A 15542-nucleotide genomic window follows, 5' to 3' on the forward strand; every position below is an offset into this window, starting at 1 on the left:
AGCGTTACCTCCACCTCAATAAATCATGGATCTATGCTGATTGAGATAGGGAAAATAAAAAGGGACATTTCCCCTAGGCCATCACCCTCATGCATTTCGTTGCAACACAAAATTTCATTCTCAGCCGAGTGGTGGTTTCCCCAATGGCAGAGCCCTCCAGCTCCCTACGGTTATCCATTGGTTCCTGCTGAAAAGTACCCGTGCGTGGACATTAGGGGAGAATAGGGTTGGGCTTGGTTGTTTAACCATCCAGACTCTCAAAAAATTGATGAGCAACAAATATGCACAGTTAGGTATTAACTCCTACTCCATACCGCAGTAGGAGTCAATGCATTCAAGAGGACAATAAGGAGAAAACAGGAAAGAGAAAAAACTCTGAACTGAGCTGCTGCAACTCAAAGGAATCTGCAGGAAAAGGTATTATAATTAACACTAGCATTATCATTTCTAACCAAGTAGCAATTGGAACAGGCATCACTGCCCAAATAAATTTGCTTCACTTACAATTGGAATAGATTCTTGACTTCTATCAGCATTCCTACAGTAAAGATTAGACCCCCACTTCGAGGAATGATTCCCCTCTGCTCCAACAAGCAGTTTATAACACGACAGCTCCACCAATTCATTGTGCAACTTACCACACCACATCCCAGTAGCATTGCAGGAAGAGTTAATCTTGTTGTTTAGCTGTGAGCTAGTTATCCACCACAACAAATGATCAGGAGCATATATTAAAATTGTTACCAAACTATGTAATTTTGTAGGAGAGATACAGCAATAAGACCAGAAAGCACATACATTACAAAATATCATAGCAGGAGGACAGGATAAGGCACTTAAGCATTTACAAGTTTTTTTTTTCTTCTTGCTGTTGTAGTGACTTTGCTATGCTCAGTCAGGGCACGCTCCAACTGAAAAGGTAGTTTAAAAGGGTACAGGGGAATCGGAACAAAGCTGAGGGCTTTTTCTGAAAGCTCCTTCTGTGTTGTGAAAGTCTATGAATGTGGCCCATTTCCACAAAGGCCAGCACCACGTTCACCACAACTCTAAAAATACGTAATGATGCTCATACTAGTGGAACCTTAACTCTGCTGTCACTTTTTAAATTGGGTGCAGAAGTCTTGGCTAAATTGAAAGGCTGACAAGACTGTTAATGGGAACAGATGGGTGTTGGTTGCAGAGATAGGCAAACGTTTTGAGGGAGATTTTTCCTACAAATATTTAATTACTCGGCTACAAAATATATTCGACACTATTATTCTCCTGCCCAAAAACTAAATTAAGTGATTTTCTGCAGTTTGTTTCTCTCCGCCCTTCCTGCAAATTTGAATAGCAAACAAAAAAAAAAATCACCTGACAGCCTGGGAGAAACCAGACCGCGAGAGACAGGAAGAGCCAGCCTCGAGTACCGACCGCAAGCTTGTTACCCAACATTAACTCGGGGCGGGGTGGGGCGGAGAGTCATCAATCCCGGAGACTAACATTCAGCTGCATCCCTTACCTTCCCCCGCCTGTCCCCGGGCCCGGCCCCTTACCTTCCCCCGCCTGGCCCCGGGCCCGGCCCCTTACCTTCCCCCGCCTGGCCCCGGGCCCGGCCCCTTACCTTCCCCCGCCTGGCCCCGGGCCCGGCCCCTTACCTTCCCCCGCCTGGCCCCGGGCCCGGCCCCTTACCTTCCCCCGCCTGGCCCCGGGCCCGGCCCCTTACCTTCCCCCGCCTGGCCCCGGGCCCGGCCCCTTACCTTCCCCCGCCTGGCCCCGGGCCCGGCCCCTTACCTTCCCCCGCCTGGCCCCGGGCCCGGCCCCTTACCTTCCCCCGCCTGTCCCCGGGCCCGGCCCCTTACCTTCCCCCGCCTGTCCCCGGGCCCGGCCCCTTACCTTCCCCCGCCTGTCCCCGGGCCCGGCCCCTTACCTTCCCCCGCCTGTCCCCGGCCCCTTACCTTCCCCCGCCTGTCCCCGGGCCCGGCCCCGGCCCTTCTCCCGCTTGTCCCCGGGCCCGGCCCCTTACCTTCCCCCGCCTGTCCCCGGGCCCGGCCCCTTACCTTCTCCCGCTTGTCCCAGCTGTATTGCTTCGGCTCCTCCTCGGCCTTCTTGTCCCTGTTTTTCCTTTTGGATTTTTTGGAGAACAAGCAGCCCATTTTACTTCAGTGCTCCGCGGTTAACTGGCCGCCGTTCTGCAGACCGCACTCCCAGCCGGGGCCTCTCCGCCTCCTTCTCCTCTCAGACTCGGGCCCGAGCAGCAACGCCCCGCCCCGCCGCTTCCCGTTTCCCTGCCTACCGAGCCGGCCAATCACAGGGGCAGCTCACACCCGCCAATCACCGCGGACCGAACCTCGACTTCGCCAATCACAAGAATCATTCAGTACCTCCAATCACTACACAGCAATCGGCGCCCTAACGGCCAATCACAGTGCGGCTAAACCGTAGATTCGCCAATCACGTCAATCAGCGCCAGCTGACACTCACCAATCAGCTCATGGAACGTCTCGTCTCCACCAATCACAACGCCGAGTCCTGACGCCACTAAATATCGCGGCAGTTTCGATCAGCCAATCACAATAAAGCGAACGCCAGGCCCGGGTGCTTAATCGTGCCAATCTCAAGGCAGTTTTCTGCAGCCAATCACGACCGAGCTCAGACTCACCAATCATCTTCGCGAGGATCTATTTCCGAACTGGCCAATTGCGGGTGAGTTCGGACCCAACGACCAACAACGATCGTCCAATGAAAGGTGACCATCTGATTTATAGCCTGTCAACCAATCGTGGATCAGCATCCGGCACCGATTGACCAATCGGGGAACAAGACTCCAGCATGATTGGCTAATCACACCGGAAACCATAAACCCACCAATCGGAGACAAGCTTTCGCTCGGATTCACCAATCACCGCGCAGTGCAGGTCCTTCCGGTCAGTGGGTGGCGGGCCAATGATATCAGAGGGTCAGGGGTCAATGGAAGTGGGTCTGAATCCACACAGGGGGCAGAATTGATTGTCACCAGTTTCACAACATGGAACATGAAAAGGGCGATAATGGGTTCCACAGAAAAAAAAAGAGTAGAAATAAAAAGAAAAGGGTAATAAACCTGATCCTAGTGGGGGGTGGGCGGGTTGGAGGGCATCCTCTTGGGTCTGCACCTGGGCCTGGCCAAAACACCCACAGGTCCAGGACGTGTGGGATCCGCGGAGATGGTCGCTCTGGGCGCCTGCCTCTCTTTCACAGTCTTGTCCTCTCCCGCTGGCTCCAGAGAGAGACCGTGTGGTGACTACTGGTACGATTGAAGCCTTCCGCGACCGAATGGGCACTGACTGCATGATCGATCATAAGAATGAGATAGTGATTTAGTTTTATTTTACGCTCCTTTTAGTTTGATTGTGTTAGCGACCTTGGCTCAGTTGGTGGCGCTCGAGTCTACGAGTCAGAAGGTAGTGGGTTCAAGTCCCACTCTAAAGACTTGAGCACATAATCTAGGCTGAAACCTCAGTGCAGAGATATGGAATTTGCCACGTTTACTATATAAACTGGGTGGCAAATAAGATATTGTTGGATTCTTAACTAGGCACAGAATTTGAATTTCACCTCATATCTCTATTCAGATTTCCCTGGAGGCAGGGTTTGGCAGCCATTAGCGCCACCCATTTTGGCCCCCGCTCCCTCAATTCCAGCCCCGAACTAAGATAATGAAGCAATCAATCCATATGAAATAGAGACATGGGATAAATTTCCATTTTCAGCGCTCCTAGTACAGAGCTTTACCGCCTGGAACACACTGGGAATTAGGGTGCATGTCCCTCCTTCAAATTATTTGTCCATAAAAATGTATGGATGAAACCCGTGCCTGAATCATCTTCAGCAGAATTTGCTCTGTGCCAGGAGAAATTTAACTCCATGGTTATCTCACTACTGTAAAGTGTTGTCACAACCATCTCAAGTCACATAAAGATATGATGTGGAGATGCCGGTGATGGACTGGGGTGGACAAATGTAAGGAGTCGCACATCACCAGGTTATAGTCCAACAGCTTTATTTGAAATCAGAAGCTTTCGGAGCTCAGCTCACTTCACCTGACGAAGGAGCTAAGCGCCGAAAGCTTGTGATTTCAAATAAAGCTGTTGGACTATAACCTGGTGTTGTGCGACTCCTAACATAAAGATAGAATTTGGACCAGAACCCAGAGGGGGACATTTAGCCTGTTCTTGTCTCTCTTTAAATGCCAGGTTGATAAGACATTTCCCAAATTCTATTAACAATGGAGCTACTAGATGCTTTGTTGCTATATTTGAATGACTAAGGTCTGCTGTGAATGTGGCAGAGTGTGGCACCTAGTGGTGATAAGAAAGAAAGACTTGCATTTATATAGTGCCTTCCACGGTCTCAGGACGTCCCAAAGCACTTTACAGCCAAATAAATGCTTTTGAAGTATAGTCATTGTTGTAATGTAGGAAACGCGGCAGGCACTTTGCGCACAGCAAGGTCCCTCAACAGCAATGTGATAATGACCAAATAATTTGTTTTAGTGGTGTTGGGTGAAGGATAAATATTGGCCAGGTCACCAGGGAGAACTCCACTGCCCTTCTTTGAAATAGTGCCATGGGATCTTTTACATCCACCTGAGAGGGCAGATGGGACCTTGGTTTAACAGCTCATCCGACAGTGCAGCATTTCCTCAGTACGGCACTGGAGTGTCAGCCTAGATTTTGTGCTCAAGCCTCTGGAGTGGGACTTAAACCCACAACCTTCTGACTCAGAGGTGACAGTGCTACCACTGTATATGAACTGTAAGCATGCCCATGAGATTATTATCTGCACTTTCTAACAAGCACAATCTGTATGGGGATGATGGGCAAGTATTTAGAGAATGCTCAGAACTTCACGGTTTGTAGAAGGAGCATGAGCAAAGGCAAAAGGAGGTAGTGGTGTGTAATGTGGATAAAAGATCCAGGGAGAGATGGAAGATGGTCAAGAAAAAGAAGAGCACACTGAACCAGATAAAGAGTGTGTTACAATTCAGACTTTCTCCCACACTCTGCTTGTGCACATAGCACAAAGGCAGTTCCCATAAGAAAGATCACTGTCTCCTATGAGAAACCGCACTCATCCTGTCTATCCTGTTTATCATGAAAGGCAGTAAACTCCAAACTAAGGAGGTATTATTCAGGTTAAAACTAATATTCAAGTCATATAATTACACAGTAAAAGAAACAGCAAGAAATTAATAGTACCAGTTCTTCTAAAGCAGCAAAGATTGAACCAGTCCACAAGAATTTAAGTATCTTCAGAATGTATTTCTTACACAATTTGATAATCTGGAAGACCTTTAGGGGACACAGACTTTTATATACTTTCTTAAATGATCCCTGGGAGGGGCTACATTCCTAGCTCACTCCCCACACATGGAGTCCAGCTTTCATCCTAGACAATACTGAAATCTTAAATAAAAAACTGTGTATATCCCCCATCAATAAGTAGTTCAAAGACATAATGGTGAGTTTGGTGCAAAGAATAATATAACAAGTTGTCATTCATACCTCAACCATACCTAGCATACCTAATTAATATTTGGGTCATGTTTAATCTGATTAATGCAAGGACAAAATTCCTGCATCCTGGCTAGTCTGCAGATTAAAGATGAAAGATCCTTATAGCACACCTTGCAGTACAGCAGGAAAGGACAAGTTTGCATCTATCAGATTATCCGGTCATTATCACATTGCTGTTTGTGGGACCTTGCTGTGTGCAAATTGGCTGCTGCGTTTCCTACATTATAACAGTGACTACACATCAAAAGAACTTAGTTGGCTGTAAAGTGCTTCAGGACATCCTGAAAGGCTACATTCCTACTTTCACATTCCGTGAAAGGCGCTATATAAATGCAAGTGTTTCTTTCTAATTGGTTCAAAAACACCATTGCGCTGTAACTGTATGGTCCTTATATTTTAAAAAAGCTGAAAATTTCCTGTTTGAGGCACAATGGAGCTCTGCTTCTTTCACAGAGTCTAAGCAAAAGACTGGGAATAGTAGGATGAAGTTCTCTTTCAATATGTTGGGAATAGAATTAAAGGAAGAAGAGGTGAAATCAAGATAGGAAGATACTTGGGTGGGTTTCGGGTATAAGGAACTAGAATATGAAGGATGAGCTGGATCATCTATTAAGGGGATTGATTAGAGTTTGGAGAGTGTTCTTGAAAAGAATAAGTGAGAAGAATGGTAGTGATGAAAAATCCGCTTTCTTCATGGCAGATGGATTACATTTTTACATTCAATCAGCGGTACAAGAGGAAGGTATGGAAGCTGAGAATCAGGAATAAGGTGAGAAAAGGAAATTTGTACTGGGATGGGGGGAGGAAGAGGGAGGAAATGGGTGTGCAGAATGGGGGAGATTTAGGGAATCCATCTAATCAGGTTGGGAGTTCCCACACAAGGTCTGAGGATGCAATTGTTCTGAAGGGACTAGTATTTGTCAACTGTTAAAGTTGGCATATTCTTTGTGCAGGTGCCATATGTGGAGTTGAGGCAGCGAAAGAGGAGTCTGTATTATCTGGTTCTCCTGCAATGGGCATTTTATTATATAATCATAAGATTGAAGTTGTATCTGTCTTAAAGGTTGTACAGGGACATTTATTGATGCACAGTGTTTTCCATAGGAGTGCACATAAATATTTAGTTAATGTATCTTTTAGTTAGTCAATGAAAATCCTCTATCCCGTCTCCCCCACTCTCCCTTGCTCCTCTCCAGGGGTGGGTGCCAAGAGGCTAGAGACCCTCTCATCCTCAACCAGTTTCCTTCCTATCCTCTCTTCCTATCTTATTCCCTCATAGAGACTTCATTTGCTTTCAAAATTAACTTGTTTGTTTTTTTAAGAAATCAAATTAGAATGAGGAAAGTAGCTGCCTGTCTCCATCTCTCATTGGTGTTAGAAATTAGAATCTCTGTCTCAGAGCTGAATGCAATCAGCATGGACCTTTTCTGGCAACAAAACACAGGCAGAAATAATGAATCAATGTACAGCAGTTTTCTGCCAGAAACCTGCTCCGAATTAAAATCCGCAACCAAATGTATGCTTCAAGTGAAGCTGGTTTAGAAGGTGAGGAAAATTGGGTCAGGGTGTGTTGTCATTATTCAGTCCCCATTTTAAAGCATACATCCTGATTTTATTTTTATGTAAAATAGAAAATATAAATCCAAGGGAAACAAAATAATCATTATGCTGAAAGCAAGAATAAGATCGATACAGAGAATCCTCAGCAGACCAGGAAACTCCCTTATGCAATTTTCAAACTTTACAGTTTCAGTGGTTTTTTAGGTGATTCACATCTCTGGTATGAATGGAACTATTTTACTTGGGAATTTTACAATTAGTTCCAGTATAATCTTTGTTTAAATTATTTGTCAGCCGGTGTATTCTGGTAGTTGAATTCCAGCCATTGACTGTGATGAGATACATGGCAGACTGACATCTTTAGACACTGTTCACCCTCAGAGTGAATAAGCACTCACAACCCACCCATGATTTTGTTGTTTGTTCATTCAGTTGTCAGATTGCAAACCCTTTGTGTCCGCAACTTGTTTTCATTGTTATTCTGAGTACGTTTCTTGTAAAACGTCAGGCAAATTTTTCACAAAGTTAAATTTTTTTTTACATGGAATTACCTAGAAATTACAGTATGGAAACAGGCTGTCCAACCTAACCATGTGGTGATTATCCTTCACACAAGCAGTAGTCCCATTTCATGTGCCTGCCCTGTTTCTATATCCCATTTTTCCCTTTTCCTATCTAATCTATTCTTAAATGTTAACATAGTCTCTTCTTCAATCACCAACTCTAGTGGTGCACTCCCCAGCCTCACAACCCTTTGTTCAGAAAAGTCTCTCCTGCACTCTGTCCTAAATCTCTTACATTAAACCTTATATCCACGTCCCCTCGATGTAGACCCCTCAATGACTGGAAACAATCTGTTTCTATCTACAATTTTAAACACCTCTGTCAAATCACCCTATAATGCCCTCTGTTCTAACAAAAACAGCCCCAATGTTTTAAGTCTTTCTTAAAAGGGGTAACTACTTATACCAGGAGTAATCCTAATGAATGTGCACTGTACCCTCTCCATTGCCTCAATATCCTTCTTATAGTGTGGTGCCCAAAACTACACACAGTACTCCAACTATCAGCTCACTAAGATTACATCTCGACTTTTATTTTCTATACTTCTTCCCATAAAACCTAGTATTCCATTAGCATTTTTTATGGCTTTATCCCCTTGAGGTGTGCTTTTTATGTCTTGTGAACCTGAACCCTACAAATCTCTCTGTTCTTGCACATCACCCAGCTTCCCCCCATTTATAGTGTAATTATTCTATTTTTACTAAAATGTCCATCTTGCATTCACTGACACTGAATTCCATCTGCCATTGTTTTGCCTATTCCACTAACATCCCCTTGTAGCTTCCTTTGATCCTCAGAATTATTTACTAACCTCCTAGTATTGTCTGAAAATTTGTACACCACTCCCTCTAGAGTTAGATACAATTCGATAATATATGCAGTGAACAGAAGTGGTCCCAGAACAGGACCCTGTAGAACATTGCTACCCACTTCCACGCACTCTGAGAAACTGTCCTTAATTCCTACATTTTGTTCCATCTCTTCTAACCGGCTTTGAGTCTAATTTTCTACTCCCACCTAATTCCATACCCCTTAATCTTTTCCAATAGTGTCCTGTGTGGTACGTTATCAAAGGCTTTCTGAAAGTCCATGTACTCCACATCCACTGCATTTCCCCCACCCACCATATCTGTCACCTCCTCAAAGAACTCTATCAGGTTTGTTCAGATTGATCTACCTTTCTGAAATCCATATTGGCTACTCCTGATTATTTTCTCTTCATCTAGATATCTAGATATTTAGTAATTCTATATCAGTTGTGGGGAACTTACTGGAATCTATCATCAGAGGCTGAGTGACTGAGCATTTGGACAAGTATGAGCAGATTAAAGAAAGTCAGTATGGATTTGTGATGAATAGGTCATGTTTGACTAATTTAGTTGAATTTTTTGAGGAGATCACCAGCATGGTGGATAGGGGAGTGTCTATGGATGTTGTCTATCTGGACTTCCAGAAGGCATTTGATAAGGTTTCACAAAAAAGATTATCACAAAAATAGAGCACATGGAAGTGGAAGTAACATTCTGACTTTTATCTTAACACCAGATTTCCACCCCTGCCTCAGCCCATCTGCTAATGAAACCATTGGCCATGCCTTTGTTACCTCTAGACTCAACTGTTCCAATGCTCTGCTGTTTGGCCTCCCATCCTCCACCCTCCGTAAACTTCAGCTCATCCAAACTCTGCTGCCCATATCCGAACCAAGTCTCACGCACCCATCACCCCTGTGCTTACATTGGCTCCTGGTCCCCCAGTGCCTCCAATTTAAAATTCTCATCCAAGCGTTCAAATCCCTTCATGGCGACACCCCTCCCTACATCGGTAACCTCCCCCAGCCCTACAACCCCTCCGAGAACTCTATGTTCCTTCAACTTTGTGCATCCCCCACACCCTTCGCTCCAACATTGGCGGCCGTGCCTTCAGCCGCCTAGGCCCTAAGTTCTGGAATTCCCTCTCTAAACCTAAGAGAAACAATAGAGGTGCCATTACACTACTGGGTGTATTCTATAGGCCACCAACTAGTGGGAAGGATATAGAGGAGCAAATTTGCAGGGAAATTACAGAGAGGTGCAAGAACCAAAGAGTAGTAATAATGGGGGACTTCAACTATCCTAATATAGACGGACACAGTAATACTGTAAACAGCAAAGAAGGGGAAGAATTTTTCAGGAGAACTTTCTTGATCAGTATGTTTCCAGCCCAACGAGGAAGGAGGCATTGCTGGATCTAGTTCTGGGCAATGAGGTGGGTCAAGTGGAGCAAGTGTCAGTGGGGGAACATTTAGGGAACAGTGATCATAGTATCATAATGTTTAGATTTGTTATGGAAATGGACAAGGAGAAAACTAGTGTAAGAATACTTAATTGGAGGAGGGCCAATTTCAGTGGGGTGAGAACGGATCTGGCCCGGGTAAATTGGATTCAAAGATTGGAAGGCAAAACTGTAATCGAACAATGGGTGGCCTTTAAAGAGAAGATGGTTCAGGTACAGTCTAAATACATTCCCACGGGGAGGGGAAAGGTAAGACAACCAAAGCCAGACCTCCCTGGATGAGAAAAGTGATAGAGTGCAAGATGAATCAGAAAAAGGGGACATATGACAAATATCAGGTTGTTAATACAAGTGAGAACCAGGCTGAGTATGGAAAGTTCAGAGGGGAAGTAAAAAAGAAAATAAGAGGGGCAAAGAGAGAGTATGAGAATAGACTGGCAGTTAACATAAAAGGGAATCCAAAAGTCTTGTATAATCATACAAATAGTAAGCAGGTAGTAAGAGGAGGGGTGGGGTCGATTAGGGACCAAAAAGGAGATATACGCATGGAGGCAGAGAACATGGCAGAGGTACTAAATGAGTACTTCGCATCTGTCTTTACCAAGGAGGAAGATACGGTCAAAGCCACAGTAAAAGAGGAGGTAGTTGAGATACTGTATGGAATAAAAATTGATAAATGGGCGGTACTAGAAAGGCTGGCTGTACTTAAAGTGGATAAGTCACCAGGTCTGGATGGGATGCATCCTAGGTTACTGAGGGACGTAAGGGTGGAAATTGCAGAGGTACTGGCCATGATCTTCCAATCCTCCTTAGACAGAGATGGTGCCAGAGGACTGGAGAATTGCAAATGTTACACCCTTGTTCAAAAAAGGTTGTAAGGATAAACCCAGCAACTACAGGCCAGTCAGTTTAACCTTGGTGGTGGGGAAGCTTTTAGAAACAATAATCCGGGACAACATTAATAGTCACTTGGACAAGTGTGGATTAATAAGGGAAAGCCAGCACGGGTTTGTTAAAGGCAAATCGTGTTTGACTAACTTGATTTGAGTTTTTTTGATGAGGTAACAGAGAGGGTTGATGTGGGCAATGCAGTTGATGTGGTGTATATGGACTTCCAAAAGGCGTTTGATAAAGTGTCACATAATAGGCTTGTCAATAAAATTGAAGTCCACGGAACAAAAGAGACAGTGGCAACATGGATATGAAATTAGCTAAGTAACAGGAAACAGAGTATTGGTGAACGGCTGTTTTTCAGACTGGAGGAAGGTATACAGTGGTGTTCCCCTGCAGTACTGGGATCACTGCTTTTCTTGATATATTTTAATGACTTGGACTTGGGTGTACAGGGCACAATTTCAAAAATTTGCAGATGACACAAAACTTGGAAGTGTCGTAAACAGTGAGGAGGATAGTGATAGACTTCAAGAGGACATAGACAGGCTGGTGGAATGGACGGACACGTGGCAGATGAAATTTAACGCTGAGATGTGTGAGGTGATACATTTTGGTAGGAAGAACGAGGAGAGGCAGTATAAATTATAGGGTACAACTCTAAAGAGGGTGCAGGAACAGAGAGACCCGGGGATATATGTACACAGGTCGTTGAAGGTGGCAGGTCAGGTTGAGAAAGCGGTTAAGAAAGCATACAGAATCCTGGGCTTTATAAATAGAGGCATAGAGTACAAAAGTGAGGAAGTTATGATGAACCTTTATAAAACACTGGTTCAGCCACAATCGGAGTATTGTGTCCAATTCTGGGCACCGCACTTTAGGAAGGATGTGAAGGCCTTAGAGAGGGTGCAGGAAAGATTTACTAGAATGGTTCCAGGGATGAGGGACCTCAGTTACGTGGATGGACTGGAAAAGCTGGGATTGTTCTCCTTAGAGCAGAGGAGGTTGAGAGGAGGTTTGATAGAGGTGTTCAAAATCATGAAGGGTCTGCGGAAGGGTCGCGAACCAGAGGACACAGGTTTAAGGTAATTGGCAAAAGAACTAAGGGCGATACGAGCAAAAACTTTTTTACGCAGTGAGTGGTTAGGATCTGGAATGCACTGCCTGAAAGGATGGTGGAAGCAGGGTCAATTGTAGCTTTCAAAAAGGAATTAGATAGGAACCTGAAGGAAAAAAATTTGTAGGGCTATGGGGAAAGAGCGGGGTAGTGGGACCAGCTGGATTGCTCCTGAAGAGAGCTGGCGCTGGCTCAATGGGCCGAATGGCCTTTCGTGCCGTAACCATTCTATGATTCTAACCTCTCCACCTTTAAGACCCTCCTTAAAACCTCCCTCTTTGACTAAGTTTTGTTACCCTTCTAAATCTCCTTCTGTGTCTTTACCTCTGTCAATTTTTGTCTGATTACACCCTGTGAATTACCTTGGGACCCTAATGCTATATGACCTGGGTGCTCTATAAATGCAAGTTATTGTGGTATTGGATTTTTGGTGTTAAATTTACATTCTAGAATTTCCAACTTGCTTAAAAATAACATCTGATGACAGGCCATCGACCTGAAATGTTAACTCTGTTTCTCTCTCCAAAGATGCTGCCTAACCTGATGAGTGTTTTCCATTATTTTCTGGTTTTATTTCAGATTTCTAGCATCCGCAGTATTTTGCTTTTGCTTAAAAATAAGACAGTCTGATCCAAACCAGGATTTATAACAACTGTACGTGAGGGCAAGCTGTCGGACTGGGTGCAGATTTGCCCTAAAAGGAGGAAATTAAAAAATAACATAACAAGAAACAATAAACAATTGTAATTTGGAGGCTTTATAAAGTGCACATGCAGATAAGGTGTGTTGAGCAGCTAAAAAAAAAAGGAACGATGCTAGAATTCCCAATTAGAACACTGTGATCGCAAAACACAGAAAGCGAGATGGCAAATGTACTGCACAAACTAAATAAATATAATTAAAATAAGCAACAGAAAAAGCATTTCCTCTTTAAGTACGAGGCGGGGTTTGTGCTAAGGGATTCTCTTCCTTTCTTTCCCCGCCCCTTCTCTCCGATCCTACGCAGTTTTGACAGTGCCAGAATCACAGAGGTTACACATACAGACGAGCCTTGGTGGAATGGAGCCCGCAAGCAGCAGCCGCGACTGGGGGGCTCCGGTCTGCGGCGTGAAGGCGGCTCTGCTCGTCCTCTTTTGGCTGCTGAGCGTCTCGGCTCGGCGGTGTGGGGCAGACAGCGCCATGGAGGAGATCACCACGGAGAAAGAGGCGGAAGAAAGCCACCGGCAAGACAGCGCTAACCTGCTGCTTTTCATCCTACTCCTCACACTCACCATCCTCACCATCTGGCTCTTCAAACACAGACGCTTTCGTTTTCTCCATGAGACTGGGTTGGCAATGATATATGGTAAGGATACATATAATTTTATCCATTTAAAAAATAATAATAATAAATGCATTAAAGAAGCTTTTATATTTGGACCCTCAATCCATTGTCATTATACAAGTGCTGTAACAATTTAGTTCCATTGTACATAATGTGCATGTTTTAAAATTCTAATGTGTTTATTTTAATTCAGCCCCGAATGTCATGTTGCCATTTTAATTGTATATTTTTGTGAATTGGACTGAAACTGACGGGCTTCTGAGTCTAAACCTAACCTTACTGGGTGGGTGAAAGCCCCGCCCTCATTCCCCTTTTACCTCCTACCATTGGTCCGTTTGGTCTCAGCAGCCGGTCTGATTCGTCACTCGGCGAACGTCAATCATTTCCGCGTGCCTCGCTGGTTCCACGTTCCAAGTTAGGTTGCCGGAGTGCTGCATCATAGTTGCCCAGAGCTACTGAAATCTGTTCTTGCCTCTTGTTCATTAATAGACCATTTTTAACAAAAAAAAATAACTGGCATTGTAACTTTTTTTTTTCCCGCTACGAAGCTGGTGGGTTTGGACCATGTATTCAATACTTGCTGGGTCGCTTTTTCGAATTAGCTGGTTCTTGTGTTTGCTCATTTTTGTTGTTGTTGTTTACAAAGCAGGTGTAAAACACAATCTGTACAGGCTATTGGATTTAGGAAACCCGAACTGTAAGGAAATGCTTGGGTGGTTCCCATTTATTTTCCTCACTTTTGAAATGCAAATGTCTGCTTTGTGTTTGGTTGAATACTACTTCTGTCAGTAAATTGCCTTCAGGTAATGCATTGGCAGGAATACTATTTCGTGTGAAGAAAAGAATCTATTGCTTGGCTGATCCAGCAAGTATACTGGTGGAATATTAGACTGTCAACAAGCAGGCCCGAGTTAATGAGTGGAGAATTTCTGGTGATAAAGCATGTTGGAGCACAAACACATAGTCATAGAATTGCGAGACCTGGGTTTATTCTTTCAATTTCACCCCCACTCCCGGCCTCTACTGTTGCTGAAATACAGTACAGAAAAAAAATCTAGAAATAAAAGCAGAATCGCCAGCATCTGAAAGGGGACAATATAGGTTAACATTTCAGATAGAGATCCTTCAGAGAAAGGATCAGCTTGGCTCAGTTGGCAGCACTCGCATATTTGGGTCAGGAGGTTGTGGGCTGGCGACCCACAACAAGACATGAGCACTTGCCCCTGGCTGTTACTCTAGTGTACAGAGGGAGTGGTGCATTGTCAGAGGTGCTGTTCTTTGGCTGGCAAGTTAAACCAAGGTCCTGTCTACTTGTTCAGGTAGACCTGAAAGATCCCATGGTACAAAACAAAAAAAAAATAGCAGAGAGTTATCCCGGTTTCTTGGCCAACATTCCTCCCTCGATCTGTTTTACCAACAAAACAGATGGAATGGTCATTCGTCTCATTGTATGCTGACACAGAAAACTGCAGTGGCTTCCTACAGAACAACTGCAGTGCTTTCCTACATAATAGCACTGCACTCCAAAAATTGTAATTCATCATGTGAAGTGTTCTGAGACGTTTTGAGGCACTATATAAATAAGTATTTTATTGCTGGTATTTATTTGAGATTTTCTTTTCCCATCACTGTCACTGAACTCGGCTGCACCACTTAGGGGAAGTAAGGAGCAGATTACCTGCCCACTTCCTTGGCTGCCAATGCTGCACAAACTGGGGAGATCAAAGGGGGAGACAGTAAAAATATTTCTACACATCAGTCTATGTATTTTTTTGTAAGATGTAATTAGCAGAGTAAAAGGATAATTGTTTGAGAAAATAAGGTCGTTTTGATGAGATTTAGATAAGCTAGGATTTGACTGGAATGAGGAAATCTCGATCAAAAGAAGCTCATTCTCACTTTTGCTGTGCATCTAAGACTGGAGAAGTGGATAGCTCTTTCAGAGAGTCAGCAAGTGGTGTGATGGGTTGAGTGGCCTCTTTCTGTACTGTGAAATTCTATGGTTCTATTCTGTGGATCTATTCTTTGGTGATGTTCATAGTTATTGGCATGGCAGTGATATTTTTAAATATACAATGACTCAAGGTGATCCGTTTGTACAGAATGACACTTTCTTTACACAAGGAGTTGGGTTGCTTGTAATCTTTTTAAAAAAGAAAATGGTGTCATAGCTTTGCATTTCTGTTTCGCAAAAGTTATACTGTCTAATCTCAGAGGATGCGCTGTTCTAGAATGCAACTGCATAACAGGTGCATGTGATGTTCCTCTGCAGCAAATA

The 15542-nt window shown here is 44.2% G+C and overlaps 2 protein-coding genes across 3 annotated transcripts in view; one reads left to right on the top strand and one right to left on the bottom strand.

Annotated features, from left to right (window-relative positions):
• rp2 (RP2 activator of ARL3 GTPase) overlaps nt 1–2254 on the bottom strand; it is a 28328-nt gene extending 26074 nt beyond the window's left edge. Inside the window, exon 1 of the mRNA XM_067985762.1 lies at nt 2040–2254. Coding sequence (XP_067841863.1) covers nt 2040–2135 — 96 coding nt within the window. The 5' untranslated portion in view covers nt 2136–2254. The remainder of the gene's footprint in view (nt 1–2039) is intronic.
• A 10690-nt stretch (nt 2255–12944) lies between these two features.
• The window catches only part of slc9a7 (solute carrier family 9 member 7), a 117735-nt gene continuing 115137 nt past the window's right edge, over nt 12945–15542 (top strand). For both annotated transcript variants that reach the window (XM_067985768.1, XM_067985769.1), the window contains exon 1: nt 12945–13285. In XM_067985768.1, the coding sequence (XP_067841869.1) occupies nt 13000–13285 (286 nt within the window). In that variant the 5' untranslated portion in view covers nt 12945–12999. The remainder of the gene's footprint in view (nt 13286–15542) is intronic.

The sequence above is a fragment of the Heptranchias perlo genome, chromosome 6 (assembly GCF_035084215.1).
Source record: "Heptranchias perlo isolate sHepPer1 chromosome 6, sHepPer1.hap1, whole genome shotgun sequence".
NCBI lineage: Eukaryota > Metazoa > Chordata > Chondrichthyes > Hexanchiformes > Hexanchidae > Heptranchias > Heptranchias perlo.